At 39.5% G+C, this 14,134-nt stretch overlaps 2 protein-coding genes and 1 pseudogene across 2 annotated transcripts; 1 reads left to right on the top strand and 2 right to left on the bottom strand.

Annotated features, from left to right (window-relative positions):
* Positions 1-443: 443 nt before the first annotated feature.
* Positions 444-512, top strand: LOC129763823 (U4 spliceosomal RNA; annotated as a pseudogene).
* A 6,622-nt stretch (positions 513-7,134) lies between these two features.
* On the bottom strand, positions 7,135-10,305 carry LOC129782198 (uncharacterized protein K02A2.6-like). The gene has a single exon (XM_055789571.1). The coding sequence runs from the start codon at positions 10,303-10,305 to the stop codon at positions 7,135-7,137; it is 3,171 nt and encodes a 1,056-aa protein (XP_055645546.1).
* Positions 10,306-10,449: 144 nt separating this feature from the next.
* On the bottom strand, positions 10,450-12,571 carry LOC129763341 (uncharacterized). The gene is made up of 2 exons (XM_055762305.1): positions 12,444-12,571; positions 10,450-11,456 (listed from the first exon to the last, which is right to left on the bottom strand). The coding sequence occupies exon 2, from the start codon at positions 11,454-11,456 to the stop codon at positions 10,470-10,472; it is 987 nt and encodes a 328-aa protein (XP_055618280.1). The 5' UTR covers positions 12,444-12,571; the 3' UTR covers positions 10,450-10,469.
* Between the last annotated feature and the right edge of the window lie 1,563 nt (positions 12,572-14,134).

The following is a 14,134-nucleotide window of genomic DNA, read 5'->3' as shown; positions in this document are numbered from 1 at the left end:
AGATGCAAGCTGTGGGTACTTTTGTACTCGGTTGCATTTTTGCAAACCGGAATGTGTTTTCCCAATACAGATTCCGAAACCAAGAAGTTGGGAAAATCGGCATTGTAGATTCATGCAAGTCGGTAGTACTTTTATACTGCCATGCATTTTTACGCTCCGGAATTCGTTTTGCTAACACGGTCTACAAAAGCGGGTACAAATGCAAAGCTTTGGCTCGGTTATTTAAGGCTGCGTTGAAAGATATCTCTTCATGTCGTCAGCTTACTGAATTTCTACGCATACCGTTTGATGATGTTGGCAAAATGTTGATAACTATTTGGTGCGATAACTACTACCCTAATGCGTGAATTGACCTAAATTTAGATTTGTTTGCAATTAAATTCGTAAAATGTTTCATTCATTCATTAGTTCAATTAATAATTTAATCAATACATACAAAAGATAGATCTGCGCAGAGGCGATATCGCACTCAATGAGGAACATCCGAGGTGCGATTATTGCTAATTGAAGAAACACAAATGATTACTAAGCAAACAGCAGTTCTATGTAAACCTTGCGGTTATATCATAGGTATAACCCATTCAGTTTTTTCCCTTTGGTTGCAGCAAACGATTAGCAGCCAGAATGGGCTTTTTCCCTGCTCCTGTTTGCGAGAATCTAACCTCCAAATCCTGCAGAACACGTTTGGCCTTCCATTTTGACGTAGGACTACGTCTTTCATTTCTATACTGGGGTGTAAAATCAAAGTTTCGAAAACGAAAGCGTTACGCCGGAGAACGAGATTTTGAGCGTTAATAGCTCCTAAACAACTGAACGAAATGGTATGAAAAAAACCTTCATTCGAAAGATAAAATGTCTACGCGTTCTATACTTGTTACTTTTTGATCCAAAAACTTGTTTCAATAGTCTTAAAATTGCTTTCAAAACGGGCTATTGAAATCACCAATCGGTATATAAGCGAGCGCCGCTCGGAAATCCACTCAGTTCTAATTGAACAGCGATTGGAGCATGTTGTCGCTGTTGTGGTGAAGCTCTTCGTTTATCATGAAAGCGCGGATGAACGGTGTCACCAAGAGCCTGTTTGTGCACCCTAGGCCAGAAGGGAATCCATCAGGAGGAGAGTGATGCCACAAACGGTTTCCCGGGAAGACATCGCTACACACACATACACGCGCGGAATTCTTTCCGTTTGGATGCCATTCAGCATTAAGAAAGTTCCGGAAAGATCTAATCATTCCTGGAAAATAATCTGCCAGTTCCTCTGGGAATTTAAAAATACATTCATGTGAAAGAGTTTATTTGAATGTTTTCTATCCATGTAACACTGTGACCAAATATTTTTCAATCAAGTACTATTAACAGGTGGTTATCGAGTTAGTATTAACCACTGGTGGGCTTCCACTATCGAGGAAAATGTGGAAATATCTAATCGTTACTGAAAATAATCTGTCAGTTCCTCTGGGAATTTAAAAATACATTCATGTGAAAGAGTTTACTTTAATGTTTTCTATCCATGTAACACTGTGACCAAATACATTTGGTTTTGTGATTTTTCAATCAATCGCAATTAACAGGATAGCTTCTGAAGATTATTCTTCCCCATCAGTAGGATATTTCCGTATCCAATATCGATTCGATTATTGCTCAGTCGCCGAAAGTTCCGAGCTCAGAGAGTTCATTCTAGTTTGCCTTCCAAATTGCCATCGTAAACCACACCTTCTCTCGATTCAATCACATACAAAAAGCATACTTAAGTGATATTCTGGTGGTGAGACACATTCATTTTTCGTGAGGACATCGACAAGATAACATCGTTGCCTAACGTGCTGGAGGAGGTGGACGGCGAAGGATCGACACATACACGCGCAGAATTCTTTCCGTTTGGATGCCATTCAGCATTGAGAAAGTTCCGGAAAGATCTAACCATTCCTGGAAAATAATCTGCCAGTTCCTCTGGGAATTCAAAAATACGTTCATGTGAAAGAGTTTATTTGAATGTTTTCTGTCCATGTAACACTGTGACCAAATATTTTTCAATCAAGTACTATTAACAGGTGGTTATCAAGTTAGTATTAACCACTGGTGGGCTTCCAGTATCGAGAAAAAGGTGGAAATATCTAATCGTTGCTGGAAAATAATCTGCCAGTTCCCCTTGGAATTGAAAATTACATTCAAGCGAAAGAGTTTATTTTAATGTTTTCTATCCATAAAATATCCATATAATACATTTGGGTTTGTGATTTGTCAATCAAGTACAGTTAGCAGGTTAGCTTCTGAAGATTATTCTTCAGAACAAGGTTTTTCGTATCCTATATTGGATGCATAAAACCTTGTGCCTCCAACGTAACGCTCTCGTTTTCGAAGTCCCACAAATATTCATTTATTCATTCATTCAGAATGGATTTAGATTCAACTTCAAACAAATGAACTCTAAATCAACGATAGTCCTACGTCACCCTTGCGGTTATACAATAGATATAACCCACTTCCTGTTTTTATTTGTAGAGATTTATTTTTCCTATTTATGTTTTGTTAAAATCGTATACAGCAAAATAAATCGTCAAAAGGTTTTTTTATAATTCTCTAAATTGTATGACCTACTCAAACAAATGAAAACTGACATATGGTTCAACATTTTTATAAATCAAGATATCTTCATGACTTTACAAAAAAAAAACAAAGTTTATTAGTACGAAGGTAGATAGAAAAAATACACTGTAATAAATTTAATATTCAAAATTGAATTTTAAAAAAAATCTGTAATTTTTTATCTTTGATGAAAATCTGTAATTCTGTATATACACTGCCCATGTTTGCATAGGAGACGTAATCACCAACACCATTAGTGTTGGGAAAACGCAATTTTGTGGTTTTTTTTTTGCCTACAAGCGTAACCATGCAAATTTCCAATGAAATAATCTGCCCAGTTGAAGGATGTTATCGGCAAAAAGAGGACCTAGGAAAATTTGCGGAATAAAACATATTTTGACGTAGGACTACGTCTTTCATTTCTATACCGGGGTGTAAAATCAAAGTTTCGAAAACGAAAGCGTTACGCCGGAGACCGAGATTTTGAGTGTTAATAGCTCTTAAACAACTGAACGAAATGGTATGATAAACACTTCATTCGAAAGATAAAATTTCTACGCGTTCTATAATTGTTACTTTCTGATCCAAAAACTTGTTTCAATAGTCTTAAATTTGCTTTCAAAACAGGCTATTGAAATCACCAATCGGTATATAAGCGAGCGCCGCTCGGAAATCCACTCAGTTCTAATTGAACAGCGATTGGAGCATGTTGTCGCTGTTGTGGTGAAGCTCTTCATTTATCATAAGCGCGGATGAACGGTGTCACCAAGAGCCTGTTTGTGCACCTTAGGCCAGAAGAGAATCCATCAGGAGGAGAGTGATGCCACAAACGGTTCCCCGGGAAGATCTCGAAGCAGCCGCTACACACACACACACACACATACACGCCCGGAATTCTTTCCGTTTGGATGCCATTCAGCATCGAGAAAGATCCGGAAAATAATCTGCCAGTTCCTCTAGGAATTTAAAAATACATTCATGTAAAAGAGTTTATTTGAATGTTTTCTATCCATGTAACACTGTGACCAAATATGTTTCAATCAAGTGCTATTAACAGGTGGTTATCGAGTTAGCATAAACCACTGATGGGCTTCCAGTATCGAGGAAAATGTGGAAATATCCAATCGTTACTGAAAATAATCTGCCAGTTCCTCTGGGAATTTAAAATTACATTCATGTGAAAGAGTTTATTTTAATGTTTTCTATCCATGTACCACTGTGACCAAATACATTTGGTTTTATGATTTTTCAAACAAGCGCAATTAACAGAATAGCTTCTGAAGATTATTCTTCCCCATCATTAGGATATTTCCGTATCCAATATTGTATGCGCCCGCAATCGATTATTGCTCAGTCGCCGAAAGTTCCGAGCTCAGAGAGTTCATTCCCCTCTAGTTTGCCTTCCAAATTGCCATCGTAAACCACGCCTTCTCTCGATTCAATCACACACAATAAGCATACTTAAGCGATATTCTGGTGGTGAGACGCATTCATTTTTCGTGAGGACATCGACAAGACAACATCGTTGCTGAGGGTGCTGGACGGCGAAGGATCGAGATCTGCCCTGAAACGCAAGCAGTTTGTTTGAAACCGTGAGGAGCACAGAGAAGCCGATCCTTCAGGAGAAGAGAAGGTGACCATCGAAGCAGCCGCTGCACACATACATACACGCACGGAATTCCTTCCGTTTGGATGCCATTCAGCATCGAGAAAGATCCGGAAAATAATCTGCCAGTTCCTCTAGGAATTTAAAAATACATTCATGTGAAAGAGTTTATTTGAATATTTTCTATCCATATGACCAAATATGTTTCAATCAAGTGCTATTAACAGGTGGTTATCGAGTTAGCATAAACCACTGGTGGACTTCCAGTATCGAGGAAAATGTGGAAATATCTAATCGTTACTGAATATAATCTGCCAGTTCCTCTGGGAATTTAAAAATACATTCATGTGAAAGAGTTTATTTTAATGTTTTCTATCCATGTAACACTGTGACCAAATATATTTGGTTTTGTGATTCAATCGCATTCAATCAATCGCAATTAACAGGATAGCTTCTGAAGATTATTCTTCCCCATCAGTAGGATATTTCCGTATCCAATATTGGATGCATAAAACCTTGTGCCTACAACGTAACGCTCTCGTTTTCGAAGTTCCCCAAATATTCATTCATTCAGAATGAATTCAGATTCAACTTCAAACAAATGATCTCTAAATCAACGATAGTCCTACGTCACCCTTGCGGTTATACCATAGATATAACCCACTTCCTGTTTTTTCCATTTGGAAAACACTTGCGTCTATTTATGCGGACAATCAATCGTTTCAATGAATATTTGTTCGCATAGCCAGACGTAATCACCAGGTTGCTCTGTCTGTAGCGTTAGTATTTACATTTCCGATAATAGCCAAAACGTCTCCGTCGGTAGTTTCAATTGTTATCGGATAAAATCAAATAGGTTTGGAAGAAATTCAGTGAAATGTCTGGAATTGGTGCTCTGGATTTGTTGCGATTCTAGAATAGTACTTTTTCTCCTGAATACTTAGGGATATGATAAGAACAACAGGTTCGCGTTTTTTCAATTAATTGATTTTGTGAAGGCAGTCTGCAATGTTGGTAATTTTAGCAACATGATCTACCGATATCACGATCAATCGCATAAAGATGGTGGAGTGACTTACATCAACGGTATGAGTAAATGCTGAGTATGTGGAATAATTCGATGTCGAATACGAAGAGTTATAATGCTAAGAACCAATATTATTTCAATTTTGCTACTGATCTGATTGTTTCATTATCTACTAGAAGATTCAAATGCAAAAATTTAGGTAATTATAACATTAAAAAACACGATTGCTTCTCTCCGTTCATCGCAGTGTAGTGTACAGAAAATAGTAATTATATGAGCAGTGTTTCAATGGTTTCTTATATTCATCTATTAGAAAACACTAAGTAATAAGACACTATCATGAAATGCATGTTTGGACTCTTCAAAGAATGTGATTCAAACGAAGATTAAACGTATATTACATAGCAATACTGATAATTGTTGAATTTCGAATGATGTATGAAAGCTGTATGGAACTACAGTCTACGGACAAACAGTGATACGCATGTTTTTTTTTCAAAATTGCTCAAATGTTTTCCAACAAAAAATGTTTGTTTGCATGTTGAGCAATTGTATTACATTGCGTAGAAAGCAAAACGGCGAAAAAATCGATTTTGTTCATTTTGTCGTTTACGTCTCCTATACAAACATGGGCAGTACAGATTCTGTATCTCAAATTTGGCAAAAAAATCTCTAAAATACAGAATATTCTGTATATGTGGCCAAGGATGGTTCCAATCGTATCAACGAGCGCTCGTTACATTCTCTTATTTGATTCATTCAACGCACACAATAATATGTTTTAAAACACTCATGAAACAGAAAACTGACGTGTCAACGAAAACACTGAATGAACACAACGTGAGAGTCATCGTTTAGTATCTGTGCGCTTGTTAATTGATGCTCGCCTGTATCATTTTATGATTCGTTCGTTAGTTTCTGCTGTCGCTCTACTTTCGTTTCCTGATCCGATTGGGTGCTTAGCCTCGGAGCTTTGGATCGAATCGTTTTGTGATAGAGTGGTGTCGCTCTCAGAAAAGAATTGAATCGCAAGGCAAAAATGCGATGCGATGAAAATATAACTTTTCGATGTGCTAATGCTCGAAAGTGCGCACCTAACAGTTGTCGTCTAATAACAATTAAAAGGAAAGCCAATAGGGTTCAGTTTGCTTACCAAATAGTAACTATATATAACCTTCGAAACGCAATTTATAAATACTTCGAGTTTTACTTGTCCAATATTTATTATAATACAAATTGTCAAATGCGGACTTTTCGGCACAAATTCGCAGCCTATAGGGCAAACGATCGCACTTATTAGCGTGTGTAGGCACCATCTAAGAGGGGATGGGTAGTTGATTACTTGCTGGCTAGACTGATTTGTTGTAAATTTCGAAAAGGCATACGATGCATCCTCATGAAGCTAGATCGCGTCCCTCTAGTTTCGTAACCTGGTTGTATCCGCGCTGGACTTTGATGGCTTTCGCAAAAACACCAAATCTTCGAAGAAATCGTTTTGTCCAATGGTCTGCAATGGATGATCAGTTTCTCAGACTGCTCACTCTCGACTAGAGCTGAAATGTGTAGCGTCTCGTCTGAAAGTATCCTCCTATTTCCCCGGAATAATTGAAAGTCCGTAAATTGTCCTTAACCCTTTTATTTGCTTCCACTCGCCTCAACGGTTAAACTCCTCATAATCCCCGAACATCACAATCGTTTTCTCTACCTCCACGCGATTCCCTCTCCCTCTCTTCGAATCAATCGCTCGCCTCGCATTATTCTCTCTCGCACCAAGTACACGAAAACTAATAGGGTAAACGGCCATGAGTTGGCTATCGCTTACCGACTCTACATCCCTTTTCTACTCTGACAAAATAAAACAAATCTTGATACAAGTTATGAATAACTGCAACTCTTCCTATACTGACTTAAACTATGAATTATATTTTGTTGGCATTTTTCTGTCACGTGTGGGGCGCTTTGCGACGCTGCTTTCGTTTGTTCCGTCTTCGTCACTTTTGCTCGTTGTAGCTGAGGAACGTACTCTAGAAAATACCGTATGATGTTGTAAATTTGTATTTGTAGTTAGGTTGCTCGTCCTTTCTCCTTTTTCCCTGGTATCATCTGAGTGAAGGGTGAGATGATAATCGTCTGCTGAAGTAGCTTCCTCTAGTAGAACTTCTTTTTCCAAAGGCCATTTCCTCAGGTGAGACACCGGTCTATGATATAGAACGCCCTCGTCATTTGTAACGACCACATCATTGCCACTTCTCTTGACTACAGTGAATTTGTCGAGTTTGAATTTAGGCTCCAGCTTTCCAGTTTCGTGATTTTTCAGCATGACTTTGTCTCCAACATTGATGTCTGATGTTCTAGCGTGTCTTCGCTGGTCCGCATAGATTTTCCCTTGCATCTTCCTTATCGCATCGTTATCACGGGTTTCTTCATCTCGGCGCCAATATGGTTCAGTCCGCAAAGACGGCAGTAGATCCTTAACCGGTCTACTGGTCATCAATTCCATTGGTGATTTTCCGGTCACGGAGTGGGGCGTCGTGTTGTATGAATATACATAATCTTGGATGGCTTTGCGCCAGTCTGTATTGATGGCTTTCGCAATACGCAGGGTACGCAAAATACCCTGGTTTTGTCTTTCCACCAGACCATTCATCTGTGGCCAATAGGGAATTGTACGAATCAGTCGAATGTTTTTAGATTCACAGTAATTCGAAAATTCCTCACTGGAAAACGGGGGCCCGTTGTCACTCCGAATGGTTTCTGGGTATGTGTGCTCCCGGAAAATTGCTTCGAGAGCATGGATAGTTTTCGCAGCGTTCGTTCCCTTCATCTCGGTTATCCTCAGAAAGCGACTGTAATAATCCACAGTTACAAGGAATGTGGCACATTCCTTGGCCGAAAAAAAATCAATTGCTATGTCTTGCCAGGCACGATCTGGCATTTTCTTGCGAAGCATTGGTTCCGGTGGACCTTGTGAACTAACTGCAGCGCACCCAGCACATTCTTGAACATGGTCCCCGACATCCCGATCCATATGTGGCCACCAAACTTTTTCTCGCAGATTTCGGCGCATGGTAACTACTCCTGGGTGTCCCCTATGAGCAATCGCCAATGCTCTCTTTCTAAGGCTTGACGGGAGGACGATCCTATCATTCCGGACAATAATTCCCTCGAATATTCCCAGTTCATCATGAAACGCTTGATAGCGAAAAAGTTCGGATGGCCATTTCTGATCATATATTGCTTTTATCACAGCTTTAAGAACCTTATCCTGCTCAGTTCCCTTTTTTATCTCTTGCAGAGAAATTGCCGTCGGTCCCTCTCCAACTGCGCAAAGGTAATGCTCAATAGCTTCGTCGAAGGGTGTGTCTGAAGATGCATCAGGGTGTACCATCAATCTCGAGAGAACGTCTGAAATGTTTTTGCAACCAGGAATGTGTTCTACGCGGAAATCGTATGGCTGGAGCCGTAATGCCCATCCTTCGGCCCTTGAGCATGCACGTTTTCCTTGTTGGTGTTTCCCTCCGTAGATATATTCTAATGTTTTATGATCGGTAAACACTGTGAACTGGATGCCGAACAAGTATGGGTAGAATTTCTCGACGGCCCATACAACTGCCAACGCTTCACGTTGAGTTTGGGGATACACTCTTTCGGTTTTTGTTAATCCCTTCGAAGCAAAACTTATAATCCTCGGAATCTGTTCACCATTTCGCTGAGTGAGCACTGCCCCAAGGCCCACGGGAGAAGCGTCAACGTACAGCTCTGTCATATCATTTGGGTCGTAGAATCCTAGTCTGTGGACGGTTTTAGAGAGCTCGTTTCGAAGATCATCGAAGGCTCTTTGTTGATCTTTCCCAAAGATTTCAACATCCCCTCTCATGAATTGCCGCAATGGTTCAGATCTCGTTGACAAATCTGGAATAAACTGGCCAACAAAATTGACCAGTCCCAAGAAACTCCGCACTTCTTCTTTAGTTTCTGGCCTACGGAAATTACGAATGGCTGAGATCTTCTCATCAGAAGGACATACACCCGCTGCGCTTACATTGAAACCCAAGATCTCTAGTTCGGTTACTCCAATAAGACACTTGGCTTTGTTCAAAGTGGCACAGTTTTTGTTGAGAACAGCCAGTACTTGCTGGAGACGGGCGTCGTGTTCTCCTTTTGAGCTTCCAGCCACTACAACATCGTCGATATACACCACAACGCCCTCGATTCCGACTAACATCTCGGTCATCACCCGCTGAAATATCTCCGGGGCACAATTGATTCCGAACATGAGCCGTTTGAATCTCATTAAGCCCCGGCTCGTCATGAATGTAGTGATATCTCGAGAGTCTGGGTGTAATTCAATGTGGTAAAATGCCGAAGTTATGTCAAGCTTTGAGAAGACGGTAGACCCTCTGAGTTTATTCAAGAATGTATCAATCATCGGGAGAGGATAATGCTCACGTTTTATTGCTTCATTGGGGTATTTCATGTTGATACACAGCCTAATATCATCTTTGCCCTTGGGTACTACAACCATTGGTGATATCCATTCCGAGGGACCTACGACCGGTTCAATAACATCACCGTTCAACATTTCCAATAATTTTTGATCGACCTTCTTTTCCATAGCCACAGGAATTCGTAAGTATGCGATTTTTCTCGGCGGTACCCTTTTATCTATCGACAACTTCACCTGAACGTTGGGGAATTTCGGGAATGATTCACTTTTAACTGAAATATGCTGTACCTCAAGCCCGACTTTCAACACCTTTAGATCTTCTGCCGTTCTTTTACTTAGTAGTGATTTTTGGGACCCTTCAATGACAAAAAATTCGGCGTAACTCTTCGGTTTGGATTCATTTATCGAAATCCATGCTTCGAATATTACCAATACCTGCAATGGTTCTTGGGTAGCGTAAGCCAGATACTTTCGGTCACAGTGGAATCTTTTTTTGAACAGAGTTGCATTGACATTCACAAGTCTCTCCCAAACTTGTTCAGTAATCGTGTTGATTGCTGCTCCTGAATCGATCAAGAAGTCTACTGGATGCTGATCGATTTTGTAGGTGATAATTCCATCGTTCTCTGGATTCATCTAAACGAAATAGGAGGAAATCAAACCAATATCCTGACTTTTGCTTTATTTATTATAAAAAAATCAACGAGACACTACAATCCCTCAAAGAAACATGAGGTTCACAGATGATATTAAAAGAAATTCTAATCTATTGATTGCAAGAATGAGATAAAGTATAAACATTATTCTACCTCCATCGACTCTTCCGGTTTCGGACGACGGCGTAGTGGCTCCTCGTCGCTGTGATTTTCCTCCCGTATGGCGTAGGCGGCCTCGTTATTGGTGGACTTCCAAGTGGTGCGTGCTTTAAGCTGTGTCTTTCGCATGGCTCTGCATTTCCTAGCGAAATGGCCTGTACGACCGCAATTGTTACATCGTGAGTTCCGAGCAATGCAGTTCCGTGAATCTTTGTGGTGTTGCCAGGAACCACAGCGATCACATTCCTGCCTGACGGACATTTTTCCACTCCATGGCTTTTCACGGTTGAAATAGCGCATACCGGTGTTTTTCTCTCTATATTGTGGCTTCCTCTCCGTTTCCCGGCTCACCGCGGAAACCCCAGGTGTCTCAATCACTGCTCTAAACGACTGTGATTTCTCCTTCTGTTTCATCAGAAGTTCGCGATTGATGGCGTAGTTCATCAGCTCATCAAGTTCCATCACGTTTTCGAGGCCCTTGTCCTTTACCCTCTCATCTCGAGCGCCCATTGTTACCTGATGTAAAATTTCTTTTTCCTCGCGTTCCCGGAAATCACAACGGGCGGCTTGCGTTCGTAGTTTGAGGATAAAGTGGCTGAACGATTCATCGGATGACTGCTTTAGTGAGCGAAAAACTTCGAGCTCAACACGCTCGTTGCGCTTACCAACAAAAAAATTATTCAGACGTTTGACAGCGTTATTATACTCTGGAATCTCTTGGGGTGCCAGTGGTACTTTTGTCGGTCCTGGTTGAATTTCTTCTGGAACAGGCCTCAGATTGTAATAAATCCTTTGAAGGCCACGACCACCGCGTGCGAGCATGAGAACCAATTTCTCACGCTGTGAACCAACTTGCTTCAACTCCATCAGTAGCTCGAATGACCTAAGCCACTCTTCCCACTCCCGGCGGAGATCCGATGCATCAACTGCATCGTTAAATTGCTCCAAAGAAAAGCTTTTGTCGTTATCCATCTGAAAGGGTCATCAACATATCTCTCGTCAAATTTGCCTCTTCATGGTTGATTATGTTAGGAAAATATTTATGGCATAACTTCATATTTATTAATAATTCATCTGAGGTTGATGTTTAATTTGTTTATTTAATATCTTAAAACTTCACGAATTGCATGATCAAAATCCGCCTCTCTGATTTACGCTTCACTCAATCAACATTAATTTCTCTAAAATCTGCCGGCTCCCTAAACATTTTATTCCAATTAACAAACCTCTAACAGTAAATCGGTCTTCAAACGGTTTCACATCTCTTCACATCTGTTCACATTGCTGTTCTCAACCTATATTCTGTTCTTCTTTATTTTTCTTTTTCGCTTCCGTTTCTCACCGCATCGCATTTCTAGTGAAAGTTGATACTCAACCGACCTCGCATCGGTTGGTATTGGTGTGTACATCAAGCGGTCTCGCATATGATGTTTTGGTCTTCAATCAGCCTCGGATTTCTTTCAATGGTGTGCGCTTCGGTCCTCAACCGGTCTCGCATCTTTATGTGTTCGTTTGTTTTGTGTGCCTCAACCTCACATCTTTTGTATTAGTGTGCGCTTCGGTCCTCAACCGGTCTCGCATCTTTATGTGTTCGGTTGTTTTGTGTGCCTCAACCTCACATCTTTTTGTATTAGTGTGCGCTTCGGTCATCAACCGGTCCCGCATCTTTTCGCTTGGAATATATTATCTTTCAACCTTACTTTCTATGGTGTGTAAATTTGCAGGCCTTTGTTCGTCCGCCATTTTGTAAATTGTCACTATCACAAACCGGTCTTTTCCACTTATTTATTATTATTTTTTTAATTAACTAAACAAATTACATATTCAATCCTACTGGCAATGAATAAATTTTCTCCACTGTAGCACTTTTCCACGAACAACATAAAAAAATAGCCGACCAAAATTGTCGAAGGCTAATTTCAACACAAACTCTTGATTTCCTCTTGACAAGAAACTTACCACAAAAAATGATCCTACCGACTGCGCCAATTTGTAGCGTCTCGTCTGAAAGTATCCTCCTATTTCCCCGGAATAATTGAAAGTCCGTAAATTGTCCTTAACCCTTTTATTTGCTTCCACTCGCCTCAACGGTTAAACTCCTCATAATCCCCGAACATCACAATCGTTTTCTCTACCTCCACGCGATTCCCTCTCCCTCTCTTCGAATCAATCGCTCGCCTCGCATTATTCTCTCTCGCACCAAGTACACGAAAACTAATAGGGTAAACGGCCATGAGTTGGCTATCGCTTACCGACTCTACAAAATGGAATGTTGATTTTATTTTCACTCCGGTTGATCAAATTTTCCGGATAATCGAATTATAAAAAAATTAAAAGGAAATCTCCCGGTAAACGTAAAATAACTATGATTTGCACTGACTTATTTGTATAATGCAGTATCTTAGCCACAAATTGACTAGCGCCCCATGAGGGAGGAGTAATGTTTTGAAATTCGAAAAAAAAAATCGAAATATTATTCAAATGAGCAAGTCCAAATATGTTTTGGGTGGCCGAGGCTTGAGACGAGGTACCGACTGATTGCATTGTGAAGTCAAGGAAAATATTGATATCCCGTTGTTGACTGCAAAAGAACGCATTAACGGTGACTTTATGGTTTTCGGAAGACTCAAACTTTGGCGTCTTTACGACAATAGTAAGTAAAGTCTGAATGGGCTAAAATGTTGTATAGTGTATTTGTTCGAGATAATCAATACTTTTCAGGAAGTCCCATTCGTAAATTTGAGTTGATCATTCTCACTGGAACTCTATTGCACATCGTTACTCATGAATTTATTTTTAAACCGAAATGAATAATAATTTGCAAGAAAAAAAATTAAACTAAATTGAATCTATTCTGCGATAATATGGTAACATATGAAGATGCTAAATAGACATCTTTTGAGAATCCAATAAATCAAAGGACTATCCAAGCGGATTCAAAGATTTATCACTTATTTTGTATTCTTTGTAACAATCTCAACACTCCTACCCCAACTTTTACTTTTTTTTATTACATCCATGATTATTCGAAAGATCATATTATATATGATGCACTGTGGATATCCGAATTAAAACATACTAAACAGACCCTGCTCATCCTAACTACATCCATGTTTCATTAAATTATCATATTAGATATGTTTAAATATTAAATCGATGTATTCATTTAAATTTGGAATTTCCAACGTATATAAATCTACTGCAGATAATCTAAACTAGTTGTATTGACCAACCCCTTTTACAGTCCTCTCCTCTATCTAGCTTCTTACAAATTTGTTCAAATAATCATATTTATAAAGTATATTAACAAATTATTCAAAATTTTCGATAAAAAAAAATCAAAACCAAAATACTCCGGATGATAGAGTCTAAAATTCCGGATAATCGAGCCTCCGGATAATCGAGTCCGACCTGTACTTACTCTTTCTTAACTAATATTCAAATAATTTCAATATATCCCCAAAAAAATCATAATTGTAACCTTTTCTGTTATTAAGTTCTTAACAGAAGAAAATCTGTTCAATATTCCTTGCAGAAAACGTGATACTCTATTAATATGTGTTCTTCATCTTCACTCAGTTTTCAAAGTCAATCAATTCATCCTCTTTAAAACAAAATTATAGATTGTCGGCCTGGGAGACCATTTGCGC

This window comes from Toxorhynchites rutilus, chromosome 1, assembly GCF_029784135.1.
Source record: "Toxorhynchites rutilus septentrionalis strain SRP chromosome 1, ASM2978413v1, whole genome shotgun sequence".
Classification (NCBI taxonomy): domain Eukaryota; kingdom Metazoa; phylum Arthropoda; class Insecta; order Diptera; family Culicidae; genus Toxorhynchites; species Toxorhynchites rutilus.
Note: the sequence above shows the minus strand (reverse complement) of the source record. Positions and strands in the feature narration are given on the sequence as shown.